The sequence below is a fragment of the Cyanistes caeruleus genome, chromosome 9, assembly GCF_971803275.1.
Source record: "Cyanistes caeruleus chromosome 9, bCyaCae1.hap1.1, whole genome shotgun sequence".
Classification (NCBI taxonomy): domain Eukaryota; kingdom Metazoa; phylum Chordata; class Aves; order Passeriformes; family Paridae; genus Cyanistes; species Cyanistes caeruleus.
The window spans coordinates 29,334,724-29,360,502 of record NC_141709.1 but is presented as its reverse complement, the minus strand read 5'-3'; the positions used below and the strand labels follow the sequence as shown (position 1 = coordinate 29,360,502).

General features: G+C 41.2%; 1 protein-coding gene across 4 annotated transcripts; it reads right to left on the bottom strand.

Annotated features, from left to right (window-relative positions):
* Positions 1–1,683: 1,683 nt before the first annotated feature.
* PODN (podocan) lies at positions 1,684–25,779 on the bottom strand. 4 transcript variants are annotated; one of them, XM_086842169.1, is made up of 12 exons: positions 25,563–25,779; positions 24,540–24,734; positions 21,945–22,186; positions 20,289–20,382; positions 18,654–18,718; positions 14,433–14,542; positions 12,053–12,209; positions 10,497–10,612; positions 8,029–8,686; positions 5,606–5,754; positions 3,806–4,025; positions 1,684–2,733 (listed from the first exon to the last, which is right to left on the bottom strand). In XM_086842169.1, the coding sequence occupies exons 2-11, from the start codon at positions 24,622–24,624 to the stop codon at positions 3,839–3,841; spliced, it is 1,863 nt and encodes a 620-aa protein (XP_086698295.1). In that variant the 5' UTR covers positions 24,625–24,734; positions 25,563–25,779; the 3' UTR covers positions 1,684–2,733; positions 3,806–3,838. The 4 variants fall into 4 exon arrangements, with proteins under 4 accessions (XP_086698295.1, XP_086698297.1, XP_023788171.2 ...); XM_086842171.1 differs by having other exon boundaries at positions 24,540–24,729; positions 25,563–25,654; XM_023932403.2 differs by lacking the exon at positions 24,540–24,734 and having other exon boundaries at positions 25,563–25,686.

The following is a 25,779-nucleotide window of genomic DNA, read 5'->3' as shown; positions in this document are numbered from 1 at the left end:
GCTATTTTTGGCAGCTGATTAATTCTTTATAGCTCTCAAGCTGCATTTGTACTCCTGTCGCTGTAAAAAATCATAGCTTGGAAAAATTCAATTTCCCCCCATTTTTGCAGTATCCTCTGTAATGAGGAAACATGGCTTTTAAAAGAAAAAACAGCAAATAAACCCAGATCTCAGTCTGCATACCTACCACACACAGGAATACCAAGCATGCACAAATGCATATTTAGGGATAAAATTGCCAACTGAACGTTTTAGACTTCAAGTTTTCACTATTCATACATCTATCTCAGCCTTTAAAGCCTTCTATTCTTATCTTTCCTAAATCCAAGCAAATTACAGGAAGAAAGGTACATGAAAGCAATGTTTGTGTTGCCTCTTTGTGGCCTAAGAACAGGGCAACTTTTCAATTCCCATTTTCACTAAAGGAAATAATAAAATTAGAGTCTGTTCCTGGGCCCTGCTCCCTACAAGGTCTGGATTGGATTTTTGGATTATGGGTACCACCCACCGTCAAAAATATGTAGGCTTAGTCCCATGGACTTCTGATTTAGTCCATGGACTTCAACATCCCTCATGGCATCTCTTACTCCTTTAAGAGAAAAAAAATGAACTACCATTTTGGTCTGACATAATTATGTCCATTGTCATAGGTGCTGATGATACCAGGTAAGTGAAGAATAAGGCCTGTGATTTTCCCTTACCAATCTCTTACAGAATAATCAAAGACCCTTGGAGCATCTGAGGCTTCTACTGGATAAGAGTGGTGGTGGTTTTTGAGGGGGGGGATTGCTGCTGGAAAACACTGCGCTATTAAAGGACAGATTCAGCATGCCACTACTTGAAACAAACTCGGTGTTTCCTAACTTTACCTGGTCTATACTATCTGCACCTTAAACTGTAGGTGGGTCTCCTTTGGTAAAGGCTGCTGCTTGCTCAAGAAGCTGAACAGTGTATGTATCATCCTGACATTCTGGCCCGGATTCTACAGGTTCTAAAATGAACTTTTCACCTTTGCACTCACTGCATCAGACTCTCAAGGGATTCAAAGAAGTCTGAGGCACCAGACTTTTCATAGCATTGTAGTCCAAGGGACAGAAGTTTAAAGACAATAGACCAGTTCTCCATAAAATTCTACAAATCTGCATATTCTCAGCTTGTTCAGGAGTTTAATAAAATTCTTTTTCACAGAAGGCTGACAGAATTTCCACTGGTGTTTGCTGGAGATGGCTAATTGACTTGAGCTACATTCTGTAGACATTTTACATAGAAGTCTATCCCAGCAGTCAGTTGGAAGGATATTTTATTGCTCAGCTGTATAGCTGATATTAAAAAATGTGTGGGTTTTGCAATTTCTAGGGCCAAGCTTTTACTTTTTCAGGAAGCAATTTTTCCTTCCATGATTAATGAGTGTGTTGAATTGTCTAAGGTAGAGAACAACAGCTTAAAATTACTGTCATGTGCTATGGGAAACCAAAGGGAGAATGTGGAACTAGGTCTCCAGCAGGAAAACAGCTGGTAAAAAATTAAGCCAACTGTGTTTCCAAGTCAATCCTGGAATGCAGTATGCAAAACAACATGTGTTCAATCAGAAATCCTCAAAAGAAAGGATCATTTTGTTAAGTAAATTAGCTGCCTTAGATGAAGGAATTATTACCAACTGAGAAACTTGTACCTCTGTAGGTCTTCTTTCCCATGGTTTCTTTATTTTCTATGATTCCAACAGGAGCTGAGATCACTCAACATCATAAAATAGGGGAGGCTTTAAGAGAGTATAACAACAAGCACTGTCTCCAGACTTGAACTAAACAAATTTCTTTTGACACTTAATGGTTTTCTCCTAAGACAGCCCACAATCACTAATCTCTTCTGCATCATTAGTCTCACTCCTGCCTCTCACTGTGAATGAGATACACTGTGGAAAATTCTACCATATACATTAAACTTTATCCTGTCACTCCATCCTCTGATCACACCTTCGGAGACATTCACCCAACTGCCCCAAGGGCAAACAACAGCAAGACAGAAACTTTACCAAAGCTCTGGAAGGCAGACATACAAATTTTATATATATATATATATATATATATATTCACAAGAGCAATTGTTTTATCTTAAAACTTTTCTAAAACAGGAATATACTGCAGGTCTTGGCAGTAGAGATAAAATATTACGGGATCCAGCCTTATTTTGTTTTTCTCATCCAAATATACACATTGTTATAACAGAGAAATAATTGCATCCAGAATTATTACTGCTGCTTGATGACCAAAATGCCTCATACACTGCTCTGCACATGAAACTACTGCAAATATCCATCTACCCTGGCCAACAACAGCTTCTTTTGGGTGGAGGAAAAGAAAAGAGGCATAAACATGGTTCACTTAAAATGCAGTGACAAAAATGGCATTTGAAGGCCTGTGTTCAAAACAGTCCCATATTGTTATTACAGATGGAAACAGTGAGGGAAGAGAAACAGAAGAAACAAAAGCCAGCTTTTGTGAGTTCCAGAGCAATCCCTTATGATCCTGGGTCTTGTATAAGATGATTTGGAAGCTTTGGAAAGGCATTCAGGGTCTCTCCCTGAATAAGGCACTGAAACACACTGTCTTCCATGAGCCTGGCCCAGTGCCATGACAGTTTCTGCGTAATTCATTGCACGTTTTGCTAAGTGTTCTCTGTATATCTATATAGATATATACACATAGACATATATGTATTTTTCCTTATGTTTTCCTGCAAAACAGAAAAATAAAATAAATTACATAATGGAATACAGAATTCAGAATAAGACAAACATAGTACCTGTTGACATGTCATGCCCCAAAACAAAACCAGAGATGCATTGATTCTGAATGTATCCTAAGTCTGTAAATATAAATTATTTCTTGTTTAACAAAGTTTTCATATAGCCCAGCCAAGAGGGCTAATGTTTTGAGTTCCCAAGTACCTTCTGCCCTTTTCAAGCCCCATCATCTTTTAAGCTTATTAGCACTATTCCTAGCAATTCCTTGTGTCATTCTCAGTGACAAAATGTTGATTAGGGACAAAACTATTTTTTTCCCCACACTTAAGAGTTTAGACCTCCGGAAGCAAAGAGCAGTCCTGAACCTCATCATCTTTGAACATAAGATGCTTAAGAGATGCAGTAAATAGATCACTATTCTTATGAAAAAAATGCATATTCTTCAAATATCACTGTCCCTGTATCTTTTTTTTCTTCAGTTGAAAAGAGATTCAAGTAAAGGTGCTATTTTTTCCATAAGAAATACACTAAGTATAGCATTATTTTTCTCCTCCAAGTGGTCAGTGATTTAAATACTGCTTGAGACAGAGTTTGTAATCTAATAACACATTTAACAGACACCAATGGGTTTAATCTTACTTTAAGTTATCTAATTTTTAATCTATTTTTATCTCATGTCTTCTGCATCAGCAAGCTTTACAGTTTGTTCTTTGTTTTCCTTTTGAAGTAATTGCTTTAAAATGTCATGAAATACCTTTGCATTTTTTGTTATCAGAATTAGTGAACAAGGACCTGCATCTTTAACTACTGTGTCTGCTGTGGCTATAAACAGAAGCCAGTAAGAACAGTCCATTAAGAACTCTGATAAAACAGATATATACTGTTTCATTTTACAAAATATTGTATTTTCAACCCTTTTTTATTTGTGATTCCCCATCATATTTTAATGGAAGTCTTTAAATTCAAGGTTCAGACACTTATTTGTTATGCTTCAATCATGTGTGTATATAGGAATTATTTACACAAGAGTCTGAGAACTGGAGCCTCAACTACAGTTGTTACCTCCCACATGATGGGATTGTATGAGTTCACATTTTATCTCCGTTCTTCTTCCTCTTCCTCTTCCTCTTCCTCTTCTTCATCTTCCATTTCCTCTTCTGAGTCATCCTTATTCTTTGAACTGTTGCTGAATTCAAGGTTCCCCTCAATATCCAGTACTTGTAAGTACTTCAGGTTTTGGAAGATACTTTCTTTCAGTGCTCCAACTGCAATCTTATTAAACCTTAAACAAAGGAAAAAAAGGCACCCCTGTTAAAATAAACCCATTTCTATATACAACACAAAAATGAGGAGACTAAGAGGAAACCATTCTGCAACTACTCTTCACTGACCCAAGTTACTCTAAATTTACACCGACTCACAACAGCATTCTAGAAGTGCTGACTCCTCTGGATCATAATACTGGAATTCCTCCCCCACAAATTCTTTCTCTTGCTGTTCTCCTTTCTCCTTCCCAGAGAAGAAAAGCATCTGCTTCACAGCCCACATTTTAAAATATAACTGATTTTTCATGAAATTCTGTGTCATTCCTTGACAGTTTAATTCTTAACCTAAGAAACTCAGAACAAAGTAACCTTTTAAACACAAAGCATTAATTTTTCAGCTGTTATTTGCATTTCCAGGAATACAAATAAACTAATCTGAACTTTAAGAACCTGTCACATATACTGCTCTGTAACTCTTGAACATGCTTAAAATTGTATTCTGTGTAATATTCCATATGTATATTATTGTTTCACAGCACTGCAGTGATTAATGGCCTCCCATTAAAAATACAACTGAGCTTGGGTGGAGTTGCCTCCTCAGTATGTTAGCAAAACTGTTTTGCAAATTCCTTTTTTCTTTATACAGAAATATAGAATGTGGTATGTGGTTTCTGGTTCACATCCAAGCATTCACTAAAATCTCATAAATGTGAGCAGCTGAATAGACAGACTGCTCTAATTTACACCAGACATTAAAATTTAATTTGCTTGGTATAGAATCATTCATCCATAAAGATATGCTCCAGAACTATTCAGAAATATGGGGCAGTTTAGGTGCATATAGACAAAATAAGACCATATTTAGTCTTGTGCACACACCCATTGGATCAGCTTAATAAAAGGGATTCATAAATTACTTCTAATCAATATTTTCAACAATATTTCACCAGATTAAAACTGAATCTATTGTGGGAACAGATTCACTTCTTGTGGTATAAATCTCTGCTTAAATCAGTTGTTGCTGTGAGTTTACATTACATGTAAAAAAAGGTCAGTATCTGTCATCTATAAAAACAAAGTTCTCATCCAACTGACGGGGTGGGGAAAAAACTCAGCAAAGCCCCTAAACTGAGTTACGTAACTGTCACAGTTGTAACTTGTCACTTGCTTCTGACAAAGCTTTCAAGGGAATGCACACAACTTCAAGATTAGTCACACACACCTCACTGGAGGGCGATTTTGTCAAAATTCAGGGCCAACAGACACAGGCAAAACTATACTTCTACAAGGGGACTGTAAACTTTTGGCTCACAGCTGAATATTGGAATATGACATCATGTTAAACATTAATTACCCAGAATTACTGGCATGCCCAATCCATTATAATAAGCATAGAAAAGGCAAGCTTTTTAAAAAGAGTTTATTATGTGTATCCATGTCTTTTCTGAGCAGATGAATAGAATTTTGTCACATATCACTATAAACCAAAGATGCTTGTTCAGAAAGTGAGGATTTTAAATACTTTCTAAAAAGGAAGCAATTATAAAGTGGATGAAGGAAAAAAATCTTCTGTATTGAAGTGGAAACTTGACCTTACCTGAGGTAAATCCCCTTTATATTGGGTGTGGATTCAAAAGTATTCTCTGAAACCGTTGTGATCTTGTTGTTCTGGAGATACAGATACTCCAGAGATTCTGGCAGGCCTAATGGGATAGCTGTCAGTTGGTTGCCAGCCATGTCTAGTGACTGCAAGAAAGAGACAAGGGGTCAAATAACCAATTTAAATATTAGAAATACGTCAGAAAGAGACTGAAGTTTGAAGTTATATTTATTATAGAAGAAACTAATTTAATCTACCTCTAATTTGCATCAAGGTAAGTATGGCCAAGACAATTCTACTCTCTTACACTCCTATTGAGCATTCTGATTTCACATGATATGTCATGCTGGTTTGTTTCTGGGTTCCAACATCTTTGTACCTCTGTCCACAGGCATTAGTCCATGTCTGCTTTAAGTAAATTAAAACCAGGCTGGGTTTCAGATATGCAGAATTCCTTGGCATCTGCTACTGCAAACACTTTGCTGGCTAAGGATGGTGATAGGTACAGTTACACATAAAACCATCTGGAAATATTCTAATATGGAGAATGTGTGAAGACAGCAGGACTAAAGGTCATAATCATTTCTCAGATTAATTTAATGCAAGAGAATGGATCAATAGAAATGTTTTGTTATCCTGTATTGTAGTATCTTTGTAACACCAACCTGACAGTATTTACCCACTACTCAAAGCCACACTACTGCAAACAATTGTCCTCATTCTAGTGTTTTTATTCCTTACATAATGCCAGTCTGGAAAACAATTATCATAGAACCACTGAATTGTTTAGGTTGGAAAAAAGCTTTAAGACCATTGACTCCAACTGTTAACCCAGTACTGCCAAGTCCATTATGTAAATGTCTCGCTTTGCAGTTGCACAGTCTCTGGTGATTTCCATGGAAACAGTATGGACTGAAGCATTTACTAAGTATATACTTGATCAGGATCTTTCTGGATGGTTATTTGGCAAATTCACTCCAGTGCAACAACTCAGAAACCAACTGCACAGCTGAGCACTTAATGATAGAAATGATTCAGCTAGAAACAACCAACAAGTAATGTTGTTCCAAAGAAAAGCAACAGTCATAAATGCCCCATTAGTCCAGCAGAACTTTAAGTGTATGCTGTTATCTGAACCCTGTTTAATGGGAGTGGGGTTTGCTGTGGGGATGGCCAATGGTTGAGTCAGCAATGCCTCTGACTTTACACCAACTGCAAAGGAGTGAGAGTGGAACAAAAGTTCACATAATTGTGAATCAGGACCTTTGAGAAGGAAAGTTCGTCATTCCAACCAGCAACTCCAGCTGCCCAACAGGGCTCATCAGCCATTTTTGTTTGAAAATAAAATAACCTACATTTTATTAAGCTACTGCAGAAAAACAATCCCAGCAGTCTGTAATTTTCAACAGCATCTTCCTTCCAGGCTGCTTTGCATGTTATATACATTTGCACACACTCACACATGTATCAGTGAGGCACCAAACAAATGCAAAAGGTATTATTAAAGCCGGGGACCAAATCTGCAGCTCTGCAGACACTGTTGCTGCTTTGCTGATTGACATTAACTGAGAAACAAGCTATTGGTCATTCCCAGACACAACAGAAAGGGAAACGTTGTATAGATTAACGTCAGGATTGTCTGAAAACACGCTGGGGGCCAATGTGACATATGCTCCATGTCCTTATCCCTGATCTGCTCTGAGATGTGCACACTTTGCCTGTGCAGTGACCCTGCAACCTCCATGGCTGCCATACGACACAGGCAATACCTTTCACTGCAGAAAAGGGGCCATTGCCTAAAAGGAAATGCAGACAAATCCTTCAGCCAGCGTAACAATTCTGAAAGGTCATTTTGCTCAGCACAAATATAATTGTTCCTGCCTGCCTTATGGTTTGTGTTTAACTTTCTCCAACAATTAAGCAAATGAGAAGACTGCTGATTGAATCCAGACCTCCGAGCTGCTCCCCAGGTGCCTTAGCCAGCTGAGCTGTTAAATCCTACAGCTTGGCTTGTCTGACTATAAGCTGATGTGGGGGCTTTGAGAATTAAGAGTGTTTTTGTTTATGCATTCCTTCCTCCTGCTGTCTCTATTCAGAGCTGATTTTAAATCTTTTGGGAGACGAGCTATTTGAAAGGCCTAATTTCAGTTTTAATGATAACATTCACTAATGTTTTTCTGAAAATATAGGACACTGTCAGGATTCAGAAACAAAGCTGGTCTGGCCAGCAGTGGAAGGTACCCACCTCTGGCACAACAGCACATAATTTCTACTCTAGAAACAGCGTCTGTAACATTTACAATGCAACCCTAGAGCACAAGGACCGAGCACATTTAGTACTGGTGCTACATAATTTGATTTAGGCAGACAGATGAGGACATCAGCATCACTAAAGCAATTAGAGAAGGTGATGTTTCTACCTGAAGACTGCTGAGTTCTCTCCATGCTCTTGAATAAATTGAATTTACTTTCAGTTTATTGTTGCTCAAATACAGTTCCCTCAGTTTTGTCATCCCAGACAAAGTCCCTTTTGGGATGATGCTTATCTCATTCTCCTTCAGCTTCAGTACTTGCAAGTTCTTTGGAAAGCCAAAAGGCACCGTGTGGAGATTGTTTCCAGAAAGATCCAGGGACTTCAGTTGCCGCAGTTTACGAAAGGCCTCCCGATGGATCTGGGGACTTGTGAGTTTGTTGTAGCTCAGGTTCAGCTCTTCAAGGAAGTAAGTGGTAGCAAAGTCATTCCTGTTAATCTCTGAGATCTGGTTATGAAGGATCATAAGTGTCTTCACTCGCCGGGGCAGCCCACTGGGGATCCTTTCCAGCATGTTGTTGTACAGGTGGACAGTGTGCAGCTTCTTCAGGCCATGGAAGGCTAAGGGGTGAATACCTCGGGCTTTTAATTTGTTATTGTGGAGCAGAAGGTACTCTAGGTTCTTAATTTGGGTCAAGACATCTCTGTCAATCACCTTAATTGCATTCTTCTCCAGGTGGAGGAGGACGATGTTTCGAGGTAAACCACTTGGGATTTGTGAGAGGTTATTGCTGGACAAATCCAGATATTCAAGACTAGACAATTTCCTTGGGAAAGCAGGAAAGAAAACAGTTTGATTCTGCAAGATGAAACAATAACCAATTTCCTCAAAGATTTTACAATCTTTGCTTTAGAACCTTTTTGCCAAGTACAGCTCCCACTACCAGCTGCCCGTTTCTTATTCGTGATGTGGACACCAAAACAGGGAGCTCCCATTTTGCCGTTAGGAATTAGGACTTGGCACTGCCACCACTCTCCAGCCACACCAGCAAGGGAACATGCCACAGTCCACACATACCCAAATTGCCACTGAGCTGAGGCCTGAGATCAGTTCTGCAGTCCCAGTTAGCAACATATGAACAATTTCAGTGAACAAATATGACAAGGAAAATGGCATGGGCGCACCACCAGAACACAGAGTTTAGCTCTCAGTTTCACAGAAACAAACCTGAGCATGAGAAATTTCTGTCTCTCTGAAAATACCGAAACTGAAGGGCAGGTCTGCTTTCTAGATGATAAAACATTACTCTTATGAAAAAGCAGAAATGCTACCTCAGTGTCCTAGGCTAAGGTAGTGAACTTCTCCTGACCCTCCAGTATTATGGAAGTGAGTCAGGGCTAGAGCTGCTTTGTGTAAGCTACTGAATCTGGATTCCATGGTCTCAGTTGAAGCTAAATTAAATCCTCAGACCAGCCACTTATACCAACTGGATGTGGATCAATGGTATTACATGCCAGGACTGAGGAACCCTGTATTCTCTTATATTTCAAGTCAATTTCTCAGTTCAAATTAGAGTTTTAATCTACTTGACACTACATAACCCATTTCAGATGACTAGAAAGTTTTCAGGAAACATGAGAACTAATGTGTTACAGACATTACTTACTGGTTACTACACTGCTAATCCAGCTATCCAAACATGCTGTGAATGAACAAATATAACCTTTAGGTAAAACGCTTCACTGCTGTCATTTGTAACGTTTTCCCAAGATGGGGATATTTTTTTATGTCCAACAAGACGTGGAGGTGGACTCAACACAGATACAGTAAACTACTAGGGGAGGTTTCTGGGAATGGGAAAAGGAAAACAAAAGGACAGTTTGGTACACATTCATGTCTGGAGATCAGGAGAGTTTACAGAACTAAATTATGGGCAGGACCAATTGTGTGGTCTGGATTTTCAGGTAGAACAAGGGCAGCATTCAGTGCAAGCAGAGAAAAAAAAATGTTAAATTTTTGAAAGTGCTAAGTCCCAGGCTAAATCTAGGACAGCCAAAGGCTATTTTTGTTGCACCAGTTTGTAGCAAAGCTTTTGCAGCCATCTGGCTCTTGAGCAGCACCACTCCATCCAGCAACCACCTGCACTGGGGTACAGCTGGGCCAGGGGAATTCACTGTGTGTCTGTGGCTGCTTTCAAGCCACCTTCACAGAAACACATCATGGCTCCAGTCATGATGAAGGTGTGGCTTTACGGCCCAGTGAAGTGCCCCAAAAACTGGAAAGTCCCAGGTAACTTCACTTTTGACTGTTTTGGAAGAACAGAGAGTAGGTTTCAGTGTTGTTCTACATGGCTTTTCCCAGAAGGGACTTAGCATCTTGCGTGACCGGGTCTGTGGCAGGCAGGGAGTGGTGCTGTCTGATGTTCAGTGTTCTGTCTTTTGTATGAAACTATTCTGTAACCACTCACCCACACCTTTGCTCTTGAATGGCAGCATCTGCATCTCAGACTTAGCAGTGAAATGCATAACATCATCCAGCTTTTAATAACTTTACTTTTTACTTTGTTCAGTAGATACACAACTGTCCCAGAGGGGGCAGACAGACACAGAAGTACAAAGTGCACATCTCAGTCTCACCAGAAAGTTTCGTTGTCCATTCCCTCATTAGACAAGTAGTTATTCTGCAAATACAGCTCCCGCAGACCGGCAAGTTCACTGAAGGCTCCTTTGGGAATCTTCTCCAGCCTGTTGCTCTAGAGTCACCAGGAACACAAAGCACAGTATTTGGCATGAATCAACACAACATTTGGGTTCTGTTCAACTAGCATGGGCAATTAAACTTCAGAAGGGCTAGACATAAAATATTTAGGGGTCATTATAATGTAATGGACAGACTGGACCAGATTCATTTATCAACTATTATAAAGTAGAAAGCAACACAGACAAATTTGGCTGCCTCAATAAATAGTAAAAGAAAAAAATCACATTTAAAGTACACCTGTCAGATATTTTTGGTCCACTTCTGACTGCCTCTCATTTCTCATTGCTCTGTTTTTCCCAGTTAAAATATCAAGGTAAATGTTACTACTGACAAATGGTGCATGTGCAAATAAAACACCCATTTCTCTGCTCATCTCCTCTGTCCTTAACACAGCTGGGGACAGCAGGGAAGGTGGCAAGTTCAAAGTGTAATCCTCAAAGTGTGAGACCCCTTTGGGAGATAATGATTATTTGTAAGTGTCAAAAAAATGCAGAGGACAAGTTCATACTTTGGAGAGAAATTCCAGCAATTTAAAGGACTGGCCTGGTTGCGTTTACTTTTCTTCAAGCTGGAGAAGCTTGTTCTCTAGAAGACTTTAACAGGAATTCTGGTAAAACCTTCAAGGGAAAAGAGAACTGGGAGGCAGCACAAAGCTGCCTCAGTCCAGGGCTGATAACAGACTCCAGTCTCTGCATATCCAAGGAGCTGTCAACACTCAGAGCGAGCGGACCCAGGACTCCCCACTGCTGTGGCTCTCCCATTGCTAAGGCTGAGATCTCCAACTCAGACATGATGAAGTGTTTTTATCAGAATCAGATGACATGGAATTAAAAATGCTGGAGAGTAGTTAACAGCGCAACTCTGCTATTGCACTGTTGCTGGAGGAGTTGTAGCAGTAGAGAATGCCTGATCCAAACCGAATTGCCAGCTCAGTAGCAAGCAGTAGCCACTGATGCTGGGAAGCAGTGGTCTGTATGAAATGAGCCAGTGAGCAAAGCCAGTATAGAGTGGGTAAGCAGGGGGTAAGCCACTTGTCTTGCCACTGTCAGGACAAGTGGCATCAGTGGCAACCTTAACTGTGAGGTCATGGAGACATAGCCATGGAATGATGCACTTCTGTATTAATATGTATTAATATCGTTTTATGCAGGAAGGAGACCAACAATGCAACCATACAGGGATTTGTAATGCATCCCCCTGCAAACACAGAAAGGCATTTCTGCCCCCTGTGAGCATTCTGGTGATTTGCAAAAACACACTGTTGCTTATAGATGAAAAAGGAAGGAGATGGGGACAGCTACTGTTGAGAATACAGCAGGAAAGGCTTAAAGTGGGCTGGGATGTTTCCAAGTGCACTGGGATATCTTGGCTATGTGGTGTGAAACCCACACAAACACAATCCTAAAGGATTACAAAACTTCGTTCTCATTACCTGTAAGTGTAATTTATATAGTGCTGGAGGGAGATTCTTTGGAACATACTTCAAGAAATTGCTGGACATGATGAGTATCTCCACATTATTAGAGCCATTGAACATGTTATCAGGTAAGCCAGCATCTGAAAGTTTGTTGTTATGAAGATACACAGATCTGTTGGAAGAAAGTAAAAGATGAAGTTCTACAGATAGGGTGATGTGGAGTTTTTGTTTATTGAGAGAAAGCTTAGTTTAAAACCTAATTTCAATCTTTTCTTCTTTCCTTGAGATAATTAGATTTGTTTTTGAAACGTGTCCTTTAACTTAGCAAGGGATAGAGATGCAAAACCAAGTGGTTGGCCCCAATACTCTCTGAAAGTTAAATCTATTCAAAACCCAAACCTGCACATGAATACAAATTTCACACGTGTTCTTAACTTCTTTACAAGAAACTAAGTGTGAGCCTGGGGCTGTGCAATACTTAAAAACACAGAATGTCAGTGTGGGGGCCTCACTCAGAGGGTTAGAATTCATCTCTGTTTAACAGATATGGCCCCAATTTTAACTTCTATTTGGAATTAAGTCTGGGCTGCTTGGGCTTACAAAATCAGCCTGGATGTCTCTTAAGAAAGGACCATCTCTTAACCTTCCATTCTTTCTGCTCCCATGAAGGCTGGAAATACCCCAGGAAACAATTTCTCTCCTACTCTTAGAACTCAGAATACTGACAGAAAGGCAACAGATTTACTCAGTCTTGCAGTCTTTTCTCTTTTCTATGCTTTGGTTTTTAATGAGCTACTGGGATTGAGAGACAGTTTCTTACTTTTCCTTTTCCCATCTTACTTTCAACCTTTAATACTCACAAAATAGTTTCTCCAAACAGATTATCAAAAACTGATTCATCCTTACACAGGTTTCAATTCTGTACAAAGCAATATACCTATGTGAAGTTATTCCTCCTTTTCACTGGCTTAACTGCTAAATTAATCCATTTTACTTCTTTTTAACAAAAGAAATTATATGCTTTTAGTAACTTTGATTACCTCTTCCTTTCCTGTGTTTACCCCCAGATGCCGCAGGCAGATAAATTTGTAGAGAGAGGTTAAAACTGCAAAAGTGTCAAAGTGAGCTTTTTAAACTTGTTCTTAGATTCTCTATCAGATGCAGAGAACTTGGCAACATCCTTCTGGAAGGAAGGAAAGGCTCAGTATGGAAATACAATTTTGTGATCACACACTCCAGGGAGTTCAGAGCTACACTGGAAGTATTGTTTACCCTGCATGGTCAGCTGTACTTTTAACTCACAAATATTTGCCTTTCTAAAAACTTACTCTCCAAATAATCAGTCTGAGATCATGAACTCTGCTGGGGGCAAAAAAAACAACTGAAACCACTGTGTTGGGATTTTATATGAGTAACCTTGGAAATCAATTAGCTCTTATTCTGATTAAAATTAGTGTTGGTATAGAAGAGTGTTAAAATCACTTCAGAAGAGTCAATAATTTTAATATGGAATCAAAACACAGCAGCATCTCCACCTCAGATTAAGGAAGAAAACATATATAAATCTAGCTTCTTTCATCATGAGATATTGCCAGAAATCTGTGAGTGACTCAGCCCTTTCAGCTTCCAAGTTCCTGAGAGACTAAAGGCCCAGGAAGTGCAGAGCAGCTCCAGCTCTCAATGAATTCAGTAGGAATGGAGAGTTCTTTGGTTCATCACAAGACTGAGCTGAAGGGGCTCAGCTGGGTCAGCTGTAATTAACTGCTTCCAAACCTGGCTGTATAAATTGCTCCCAACAGTTTGGGATGTCTTTTGCAGGATCTGGATGGTGCAGTGTGTGGATGCTGCAGATTACTCAAAACCCCTTTAGAAAAGCCCACACCTCACAGGAGGTGGTCTGTGTGCCCCTGAGTTTGACATGGATGTGCTGCTGTCAATCCACATAAGAAAATCACAGCATGAACCTAGCAGAGACCTTTGGCAGCAGATCTGGTGTATGAACCCCTTCTGAAGGTGGTGAAGTGCTTACCGTGAATAGAACTGAGTTCTACTGTACTGTCCACCTGATTTTACTTTAAAAAACTAATGGACTATAATAAAAGCAGAGATTACTAAACAGCTAATCTCCATTTTGAGAAACTAAATTGTTCTTTTCAACTCAAATACACAAATAAAATGGGGACAATTTCATTTTATATTTTCAGAAGTGTCTGGCAGCTAGCAAAAGCCCTTGGAATGTGTTTGTTAGATCTTTCATTCTGAGAATAACAAACAGTTTCTTTCCAAAAACATAAGTAGGCAATAATATAGTTTAGCCAGAGAGTTTCTTATCAGCCACCAACTGCATCCAAGCAGTGGCAGAACACCAGTATTGTTTTACTTCCCAGTCCCTTACCTCAAGTTTGGTTTCTGTCCAAATGTGAGCCCATATATCTTAGTGAGATAATTGGCTGCAAAATCTGCACTGATCAAGGTATTTGGTAGGAATTTCGGAGCCACTGTTAGCTGTAAAAGAAGTATACAGGGGAGTTCCAATGAAATGCAGCAAATGTTTTAAGCAAGTATTAGAGCAGCAGCAAAACACTTGCAAATTTATCTTCCCTAAACAGGCAAAGATAAATTAAACTGAATGTAGATTGCATGAACAAAAACAAATTGTCCTCACTCACTAATCTCTCCAGGAAGGAGACAGACTTTTGCTCTAAGATATGAAAATGTTTGTTTTGCTTGGAAGGGTCCTATCTCTTTTTGGTGGAAGAAATCAAGAAATAGTTATTCAGAGAGAAAACACTTTGCTTATTATTGTTCCTAATTCCTCAGTCTGCTGTGCCAAAAAACCTCCACCTCCCCTCACAGTGACCTACTGCTTATTCTCTTACAAAAGTGTATTGTGGAGGGGAGGTGTCACTTCACACGTCTGCTCCACTGCGTCCATTTATGATGATCACTGCAAGGGGGATTCAGGCTCCCAAAGAACAAGGATACTTCTGAGCCAAATGATGGAACATTGAATGGCACTTCAAAGCAAAGTGTACAGAGATACTTTGTTCAATAAACAAAGGATGCAGCAGGAAATACAGAAGGGCCCTGTCCTCAAAATTTTATAGCTGACAACAGGTACAGGATTGAATGCGTTGCTCTTGTTGCTATTTTTATCAGTGATTTTAAAAGCTAACCCTGTGTCTGAACAAATTGGCAGAGTGAAAAGAAATTATCAAAAAAAGCTCAGTTTTAGAGAGCATCCAGGTAATACAACAGCCAGGTTCAATGAGTGGCTGTTAATAACAAAGTCATTCACCTACAAACCAAAAATACAGTTACAATCCAGGCTGGATGGAGGACAGTTTTCTGGGAAGCATAAACCCAGAAGCTTTATGCATCAAGATAAAGCCCTCCAGAAACAAATTTTTAACACAATGCTGTAACAGATGATCCTTGAGTAGAGAAGACACTGAATTGCAGTTGGCAGGTTACAGGTGTTCACTGCAGCACTAATGAGACCACTCAGGGTTTTATGTGCGCTCCAAAGGGCTCTTTCCTAGGGAGATACTGAATTCTTTGAGATCAGAATGGGAAACTGTGGCAATGGAAGAGATCTGCCTTTTAGCCTGAAGTTAATGGAATCTGTAATTTTCCTCACAGCTCTGTTGTGTGAAACAGAACCCAGTCCTTTCAGCCAACAAAGCACAGCAAGACTCACATGATGAGAAACCGTATTTTTCAAACTTTTATTACCATAAAACTGCAGATGGTTATGAATAATATTGTAAAACCAAAACTATTTAAAATATGAACACTGTGTGAAAGAAGGGACACTTTACTGGAGAACTGCCTAACCCAAGCCTTAAACTATGTATTTATCTAAAGGGTGCCTACACCCCTCTCTACTGGTATGTCAAGAGTGCATTGATGAACTCCATCCATGAACCTCCAACTTACTGGACTCATAAAACAGTCTTTTTTAAAAAAAAATTTGAATACCTTATTTACTGTTTTCCATTTTTGGCTGTTCCAAAACCTCCATCCTTAGCCTGTCTTAAACGTTAAAAGGCCACAAATACAAAAAATGTCTTTTCCACAAATCACACTCCTATCAGCATTTCCAGATGGTTTGTGAGCACTGGAATGAGCCATTCTGCATATTCCTGCAGTTGCTCTTGGCTTTGCTGGTAATCTCTCACCTCCTGATCTGGGAGATACAATTTTAGGGAGCTGGATAAAAGCACTCATCTCTGACTAAGAAGGTCTGACAGTTCCTCAGAAAGAAATAAGCCTCTGTCATGACATAATACTGACAATTCAGACACAGGAAACAGGACTTAATCCTTTTCATACACAGTGGTACATAAAAGCTTTTCTCCAGTCAAATAGGTCATAACTTTTGTACAAAGCAAAGGGCATGGCTAAGACATGTGAAATGAGAGACATCAGAACCACAAGAAAGAGGAAAGAGAAAGAGAAGTTTAATCCAAAAAGAGTTTTCACTTGCTCATGACTTTGCTTTGGCATTTCAGATCTTGGTCATGAGACTGAGTTTCACTGATTACCTTCTTGAAGAATTCATGCTGGATTGTTTTAAGTGTTAGCAAAAATAAAGTTGACTTGAATAGCTTTGTCTCATTTATTGCCTAACAAGAAGCAATCTGCCATCTCTCCTACTGCAATTTTTCTTTCAACTTTACTGCTGTACCTTCCTTTCAATATGGCAGAGTGTTTCTCCACTGCTAACTAATGAATTCAGAAGGTTAATACAAAAGTCATTATCAATTTTGAACTGCTTGGATTTTTCTTGCTTGAATGAAGCTTTGATAAAAACAGAAGTGCTGAATTGGGGTGAATCCCATACCACTTTGAGGATATGGGGAAATGTAAACCTTCTGTCACCAAAATCACCTGCTTATAGTCAATAATAATGGCAGCTCAGGATCTGGTCTATCATTTGGTGGACTAATTTCTCTTATTAACATGCACTCTACTTGAGAAATACAAAATGTATTTTTTATGTAAAGTATGTAAAGAGTGGGGTGAAAAAAATAAGGAAACTACAACATCCACTCTTTTCTTGAAGTATTTGTTACTCACAGTCCACAGAAGGCTTTTAGTCTCTTACATTTCTTTTGTCTGACCTACTATGCCAGTTTAATGAAAGATGATTGAGCTACATCTGATGGGATCACAATGGAAGATAAAGCAGCATTAAGATAATCCATAAAACAAGGAGCAAACTAGCAGCAAATCCCTGCTCTCCTCCAGACACCACAGTAACTTGATCCACAGTGTTTCCTGCTGCAGAGGAGATGCAGTTTGAAGCCAATCTGGTTTGTCCTGGCTTGTGATTTATAAAGAAATGTGTTATTTTTGCAGGTCCACAACTTCTCACTATAACTACTTGTGACATTCGCTGATGTTTGCAATTTCTTTTGGGATTCTTTTCTCTCTGCGGCAAAGCCAGAAAAACCAAACACTTTGTTTTGTTACACTGGGAAAATCAGAGTGCAAGGTTCTGGAATATTAGTCACAGTCTGGCTTGTTCCTTTTTATGGAGTTATTAACTGCCAAGATTGTTACATGGAAATGGTGCTTGAAAGAGAGAAAAGAACACAATGTTACTGTACTAAGCAATGGGTTCTATTCTCAATCACTCCATACAGAAATGTATGGAGTGATTCTGGATGTGTCTTGGCCTGACTGAAACCAAAATGTGGCCACATGTATTTAATCAGAACATCAAATGGTCCCAGATTTTAAGAGGATAATAAAATATATATGCAGACATGCAGAGAGAGAGAGAGAGAGAGGGTGGAATGGAAGGGCAGGACTTTTATACACAAAGAAGCTCTGCCTGATGTTTTAACTTATATTTTTCTGTGGATCCTAATTTCTTCTGTAGCAAATATTTGTGGACAATCACTGGGGATAAAGGAAGTCATAACAGGAACCACCCAGATGCAAGGGTATATGAGAAGCTATTTCATTTCCTAGCCTTGGCAGGAAAGATATGCTTCTGTCAATACATCCACCCTGGGTCATAACAGGAAAGCACCTGGAATCTTCTTCATCAAAAGAAGAAATTCAGCTCCTACCACCACAGCTAAAAGAATAAAATAATGACTGGCACAGTTTCACTGTGTGGGGGTGTCCTCCCCATATTCAACCCAGTAACAATGGAAGTCAGGGAAAACTGGATAGCTTTTTACAGACTCTGATGGTTCAAACACAGACACTAGGACTTGTTCATAAGTTTTTCAATCAGCCTCATCTGATAAGGCAGCATTTCATCATTACCCCACATACAGGCAGGAATCAAATTATGCAGTTGATTCAAAGCCTGCTGAAGACAGTGGTAATTAATGAATGCAGGGGCTCCCTGTACCTCCCTACACTAGTGAAACTTTTCAGCAGGTGCACAAATAAATAAATGTTCAAAATATACCTGCATGTGTAGCCTCTAAACTTTTTACAAACTGTTTTGACCTTAAATGACCCTGTGTTAGAATATCACTTTAGCACAGTTTTACTTATGTAGCATGTACATTTAAAAAGAATTGACAACTTGATCATTTAATTTTCAGAACCCAATTAGAAAAGAGCTCTGAAAGGCTTCACAGCCTTTTACCTTATTGTTTGCCAGGTACAGGTAATTCAGGTTCTCCAGATGCTCAAATGCTTCCTCTGGCAACCCTTAAAAAGAGGAATAACTAATCAGTGACATCAGCACCTTACTGTCTTTCTAAGTGAAAATACCAGAGGGCAGCTTTCCCTTCCAGTATCTTCCATGTGAGATTGAAACACTTTTATAGCCACTGAAACAATCTGATTCAGACCTACTGACGTCTTTTTAATTGGAAAAGAACCTACAAACCCACAAACTAAATCAAACAATACACACTTGTTAAAAGCCATGAAGGACTACCTAAAATCCTGATCACACAAGGCTTGTGGCCAAGCCCACTGGCAGGGGTCAGGTACAAAGCTGTGCAGATCTATTCTATGGCTGATTTTCAGTGCTTGCAGCAACCACACTATCTGAGAACCTTCTCCTTTCACTTGCATAAGATTCTGCAAGTCTTTTTTTCTTCCCAGGCTATAATTGGAGGTTGCTTAATGATCAGATCAAGCTGATGTATGACTATATTGCCAAAATAACCCTGGTATCTGCATGTCACAATCCTCCTCTTGCTCTGCTCCCCCCAATACAGATACCCAAACAGCAACCAGCTCAGAGACCCGATCTACTTCAGGGCTTATCCTCCCCCAGAAATTATTAATTTTCAGCTGAGTCACTCCACATCCAGCTAATCACACAAGCACAATTGCTGTCACAATGGAAAGCCTGCAAGTAACACTTTCACCTGGCACTTAGATAACCACGAGCCAAAGGTGAAGCTATTTCCCTTGTCAAAACATGTTGGTAACTCAGGGCTGCACTGAAGCCTGTGAAAGAAAACACAAAGGCCCAAAGGTAATAATGTCAAAGGCTGGATATATTAAGCACAGCTTTCCCTGTGCTATGTAAGATTGCTGTGCCTTGGTGCCCATGTATAATATGCCCACATTTTCAACAAATTTTGTTCTCTATCATTTCAAAAAAGATCAAAAGAGCATTCATATGAACTGGATGATACATAAATTAATAATTACATCTTTTGTATCCCATATCCTTCTCTCTTACTGTTTACTCCCATTCCTGTTTCTTTTGCTTTCCTCACTAACCCCTTGTTAATTTTCTCTAATAAGCATAAGACTGAGCAAGCAAAACCTGCCTACCAAAATCAAAATGTTTGAGAAGGGTAGAAATGTCCTTACTTGTAGTATGTATATAAATTCATACTAAATTTGACAAGGACAAAACTGGACCAAACTGCTCTGACTGACTAGTCTGAACTAAAGAAGGTCATTCAGGAGGAAATCATTTAGCATGTGGATGTTTCTGGTTCTCAAGTGCATTGCATGGAAGTGCCTGTGGGACCAGAGGGAGTTTCCTGGATGAGGAGATCTCACGCCACAGTACACGAGCTGCTGCCAGGTCTCCTCCACTGGTTCAGCAGGGCTGCATTCTTCCACACTGAGTATTGTATTTCAGATGATAAAGTGTCTCCATGCTCTGTGTGATGGCCAGAGGAGTGAGGCTCATAGCAAACCACTCCAACCAACACAATTCATCACCCTGGCCTTCCTTATCAGCTGTCACTGGCCTCATTGCATAAGCTGGTGTTATGGAGGCACAGGCTCTGTCCACCCTGTGGCTCACCTTTTGAAGTCAGCCTGTTGTTTTGCAAATTGAGAGTTTCCAGTCTATAAAGACGAGCAAGCTCTTCTGGAAAGATTTCTTCTATTTGGTTATTCTAAGAAAATGGAGAGTATTAATCATCAACAAAGTAATCCAAGAAGGATCCCAGTAAACCCAGACTCTGAACTTCAATAAAATCTGGAAGTGAACCCACCATGTCAAATCCTTGTCAAGACTTCTTTCATAATGAGCCAAACTCAGATCTCAAACCCAAAACATCCAAACCCAGGAGCATTTGAAAGCCTGACTTCTGTTCATCTCCAGGAATATTCAGCTTACGCACCAGTAGCACACAAAGAGTGTGATTATGCCTGGCAAGGCTCACAGTACATATGCCACAGCCAAACCTTGTAGCTGCAGCAAAGCCTTTGCTATATGGTTGGCATGGTGGATTTCCAAGCTTATGGCTTCTGTTATTCATGGGTTGTTTTAAAAGCCACAGGTCACAGGCAAGGAGTGTCAAACAAGGCTCACTTGCACTGGTTGTGACTGCCATCAGATTTTCATTAACGTGCTGACTAACATTCTGACCATTAATGAGTGGTTCTAGTTTCAGTACCCAGGGGACCAATCAAGGACCCACTGTGCTGGAAGCCAGGCCAATGCACAGAAAGTGATGCCTGCAGCTCCAAACAGTTTCTTTTCTTTTGGAAGAGGCAGGAACCATGGCTAGCACACACCTGGGACAGATCTGCTGAGGAAGGTGCCAGCTTACATTACAATTTTTGTAACTGAAAAGCTCTAAACAAAATCTGCATTTCATCCATTGGAAAGAATTGACAGATGGAAGCAATAAACCAAAAGGAGTTGGTGTAGGACAAGTTCAGGCACTGAAAACCTGAACTACTGCAACTACTCCAAGGAGGCACTGCCACAGGGCTGCCATGCTCTGGCCCTTCAGCTGTCAGGGTGCTGGCAGGGAAAGGACACCTGCCCAAATGCTGGTCACAGGGATCAATTAACTAAGAGCAGAATATAGAGACCTGCTGACAGTCTAGGACATCCTGAATCTTCTTCCAGAACCTGGAATCTCACATCTTATATGTCTTTTTCATGACAAGACATGAGGTGTCTGGAGCAGGACCATTTGCTGTAGGCATGACATCAGTGTCCTGGCCACAGGCAGCCCAGCACCAGGCAGTGCCACTTGGGGTGGTGGGTGCCAGTGGCCATGGCACACCTGCTCCTTGCTGACTCCATGTGCTGCAGGGAGAGGTGGGACAGTGGGGGACATGGGCTGGCCCTGCCTCTGCACTGGCTCACCGTGTTTGAACTAACACACTGTGCTGCCCAAAAAAATTTCTGTCATTTAGCCCATCTTCTTCAAAGACACTTCAAGTGGAAGGGCTCCACCAGAAATATGGGCTGGCTAAGGACAAACAAGAAATTGTTGGTTTGGACGAAAATTCTTCTCATGGAGCTGTGAGAGAATGTGGAGCTCTTTTTCCCCTCCCTGGATGTGAGGGGAGGGGATGCCGATAACCAGGTGCATTCGTCGAGCTCAGGAGCCGGGCCTGCTGCACCTGCAGCTCCCGCCGGGAGCCGAGGAGGGGCTCAGGGAAGGCGCCGGCGTTCAGGGCGGAATGAGGGCACGGGGGCGATGGATGGCGGCCTTACCTGCAGGGAGAGGTGGTTGGTCAGCTCGGGCAGCAGCAGCGGGAACTCCTTGAGGTCGATGCCACCGCAGTCCACGACGCCCTCCTGGGTGCAGCCGCAGTCGCGGGGGCAGGCGGGGCCGGGCCCGGGCCGCCGCTCCGGGCCGCCCTCAGCGAAGTCGCTGTCGGCGGCGCAGCCCAGGGCCAGCAGCGCCGGGAGCCCCAGCAGCGCCAGCAGCGCCCGGCCGCCGGCGGGCATCGCCCCTGCGGGCCGGACAGCGGGGTCACCCCGCGGGGCAGCGCCGGCCCGGCCCGGCAGAGCCCCGCAAGCCCGGCCCGGCCGGGACCAGCCCCCCCGCCCCCTTCCCGCTCTCCCTCAGGGCACTTCGGGCACTGCGCGGCCCAACCAGTGTGTCCCGGGTACAGCCGGGCATGCCCCGCACCAGCCCCGAGTCCCCGAGTTATTTATTGCTTTTTTCATATTGAGAAACGCCAGATGATCCCGCAGATGTAGGGCAGAGGCTGTGAAGTGTTAGTTCAATGTGGTTGTCTGTAGTACCGCTCCTCACAGATTTTCATAGCAAGAAACTCTTCTCGTTAATCATAGAGGCTTGGTCAAGAGTGACTCTCAGAGGGGCTTGCTACGCGTGCATCGAACAATAACAAAACCTTGCAGCTACTGAAAACAGAACGGGCTTCCTACGGATTTTGGACACTGCTGATCTGAACCTAAGACACTTGGCTAATGTTCAGCTTTTATCTTTCTGGCAGCAGGTTAAAATAATCCAAACAGAAGTTGAATATCTACCGGAGCAGCCAGCTGGCCCTAACCCAGCGCTCTCGGTCCCACTTGCTGCCCTTCTCAGATTTCATACATAAAGGTTTGCAGTCAGGGCTGGTTATGGCTTGTCATTTATCCTCTCAGCTATTCTTCACAGAAGGATTTGACAGCGATGAGAAAGACTTAGGCCAATCTTTTAATGTGAAAAAGCACGATGGATTCATGACCTTATGAAATAAATACTCTCTTCACCTCAGCTCGCCCAGAGGTGCAGCAGAGATTGAGAGCAGAGAGTGAAAGATTCCTTTGCATCAGAAACAAGAACCCCACAGAGCAGCTTTGCAGCAGGAGCTCTCACTGAGAACTTGGGTGCTTGGGAAGCACTGGAGACATCCTGCTCTCAGTCACAGTCATGAAAGCCTTACGTAATTTTTTTCAACAGTAACTTGTACTTGAAGAAATGGGAGCAAGTGGGACTACAGGGCAGAGCATCCCAAAACATGGACGCTGGTTTTGCTTCAGTTCAGTTTTACTACAAACATGCTGGGTGGATGATTTTAAGCATTTATCATTGTGTGCTTGATCCCTCTTTCCCCTATTCCACTATTTTACAGCTTCCATATCGGAAGTACCACCTGTAATAGCTGAATATAAAGAAATCCATCTCTTTTATAGAACTTCCCTTGCATGGCAGATATTAACATTGAGACCAAAATTGGCCATATAAGTACCAACAGTGGATTAGTAAAAACCTTAGTATTTGGTGACCTAATCTCAGAAAATATTTCAGAAACCTTAGTGAAAATAATGTCAGAAAGTATTTCAGATCTCTAAGAAAGTATTTTTCCCATATAACTTATAGATAACTTGCCAAAGAAACTATAGACAGAAAACCTTGCATATACAGGTTTCAATCAGCTCTGCTGTAAAGCATCAACACTGTTCCCATAGCACAGTTACATCGTGGTTGGTCTTGGGCTCTCTAGATTTACAACATGCTGGCTTTTCCACATCTGTTGCCGAAAAGATGTTAGAAAATTAATGTGAAATACTCTATCTGTTGCACACTAAGACTTTGAGGCAATCTCACCTCCTTATCTATATGCAAGTGTCTGCTACAATGCCTTTGGAGGGAATGCTGCTCTAGCGCAGTGAGGCACTTTGGATAGAGGAACATCTGTGTACATCTGGAGCACAGGCAGTCAAACCAGGCATGATGGTGATTTCCTTTTACTTCAAAGAAAGGCTGAACTAACTCACTTCACTTCTATTCATTCCCATGGGCCTGATTCAAAGAATCCTTAAGAAGCTTAAGAAAGCTCCTAAATAAGTAGCTCAAAACCCACTAGAAAGAGTCAGTCCTCTTCCCTTGCTGTAGGTGGGCTTTGGAGCAGGTCCTGCCACCCAGAGACTGAAGTGACACTGAAACTAGCTCAGAGGTTTCTGTGGCTGCATCTTTCTGAGTCCAGACACAAATGATACCTGCACTTTGGTGCCTCACAGCACGAGAGTGCTACAAAAGGCACAGTCTCAAGAGGTAAACTGAAGTTTCAGGAGTTACTGAATGCTTCTCAGTGATTACAGTGCTCCCAATAAACAACAGAATCACTTTCAAAATATTTAATCTCTGTTACCTATTATTCTCCACACACATTCACACGAGACACACACACAGATGGAAAAACATTCACTGAAGGAGAGGATTCTCCTTCAAAATCATCAGGTTAACTGAATTTGTTACACTGAGTATCCTTGCTAAAAGCTGCAGCTGACATGCAGGCTGTTGCTGCAGGTTGTCTGACAAGCTAGCTTAAAAAAAAAAATAGAAAAACTCACCTTTGCTGTCGGAAATCAGATGAATGGAGAAGAACATTTCTCTTGCCCCCACAGGCTCTCTCAGCTCATGCCATGTCAGTAACATGCACTGAGCTGAGAGCGAGTCTCCCCTTTCCAAGCCAGATCCTTTCCAGATGTGAGCAGCAGAATTGGAGAGAGTAACAGGCAACCCTCTACCAGTGAGAGCTTCCTGCACTTCCCAACGAAATCAGAGAGGAATTTTCCAAAGTCACCATATGGGAAAATGTGAGTAGGAAAGAGGAAGCAGCTATGGCCTGAATATAAAGACTTGGGATATAAACAATCTCCCATTACTTTTGTCAACACAGTTTGCAAGATCCGTGAGCAAAGCCAAAAGCCAGCATGCAGGAATTGGCAGAAGAGAAACAGAGACAGTGTGTGTGCTTCTGCATTTCATTGCAGGACACTGGAGCTGCACCGTTACTACATCTTTGAGTTTAGCTGCATTCAACCCAAATCTGAATTCCAGGTGGGAATGTCCTCACATTCTCTGGGGGTCTGGTTCAAATTAGCTAGAAACAGATAGATCAGCACTTTTTCCTGCATTTTATCTCCTTCCCCTTTAACTCTCCCTCATTTTCAACACATCAACTGATCTTTGGGGACAAGGATCAATAGGCTGAAACTACAAATGTCTTACAGGCAAAGTCCCCAAATTTGCTGTGACACCCCATCCACTCAATCTCTTCTTTATCTTCTATGCCCTGCTTCACAGCACTAACATGAGAACTCTCCACCACATACATACACACACACACACACACACACACACACACATACACACACACACACACACACACACAGACATTCAGCCCAGAAGCTTCAAGTTTCTTATTTCCCCATCCTTAGTGAAAGAACAGGAACATACAGTTGATAACAGAATGCTCCAAGTGCAGCAATACTCCCAAGAAAGCAACACAGCTTTTTGTCCCTGACAGCAGTTACTATATTAAATATAAAGCCACCTGTTTCATGAGTGCCCCACAGTGCTCCATATAGTACCTCCACAAAACCTGCAGAAGATCTGTCCTCACCAACAACACGACCTTCTTGCTGAATTCCAAAGGGACACTGATTCTTTCCACACCAGATGAACTAAAGTCTAAAGCAATTAAGTTATTTCCTCCCTCTCTTCATCCAGGCTTATATCAACTGGAACTGATCCCCCAGTGTGCCACGTGGAAGTTTCAAAAGTTAGAGTGGGAAGTGTGTTTTTACT

Bases quoted from the DNA above. Each gene is read 5' to 3' on its own strand.
- PODN (XM_086842169.1), bottom strand. From the start codon at position 24,624: ATGTTACTGACATGGCATGAGCTGAGAGAGCCTGTGGGGGCAAGAGAA. The intron at 14,543-18,653 runs GTAAAAGGCTGT...CTTCTTTTACAG, and splicing joins TGTACCTGGCAAACAATAAG to CTAACAGTGGCTCCGAAATT. The intron at 5,755-8,028 runs GTAGAAACATCA...TCTTTCTTGCAG, and splicing joins GAGAACTCAGCAGTCTTCAG to TCACTAGACATGGCTGGCAA.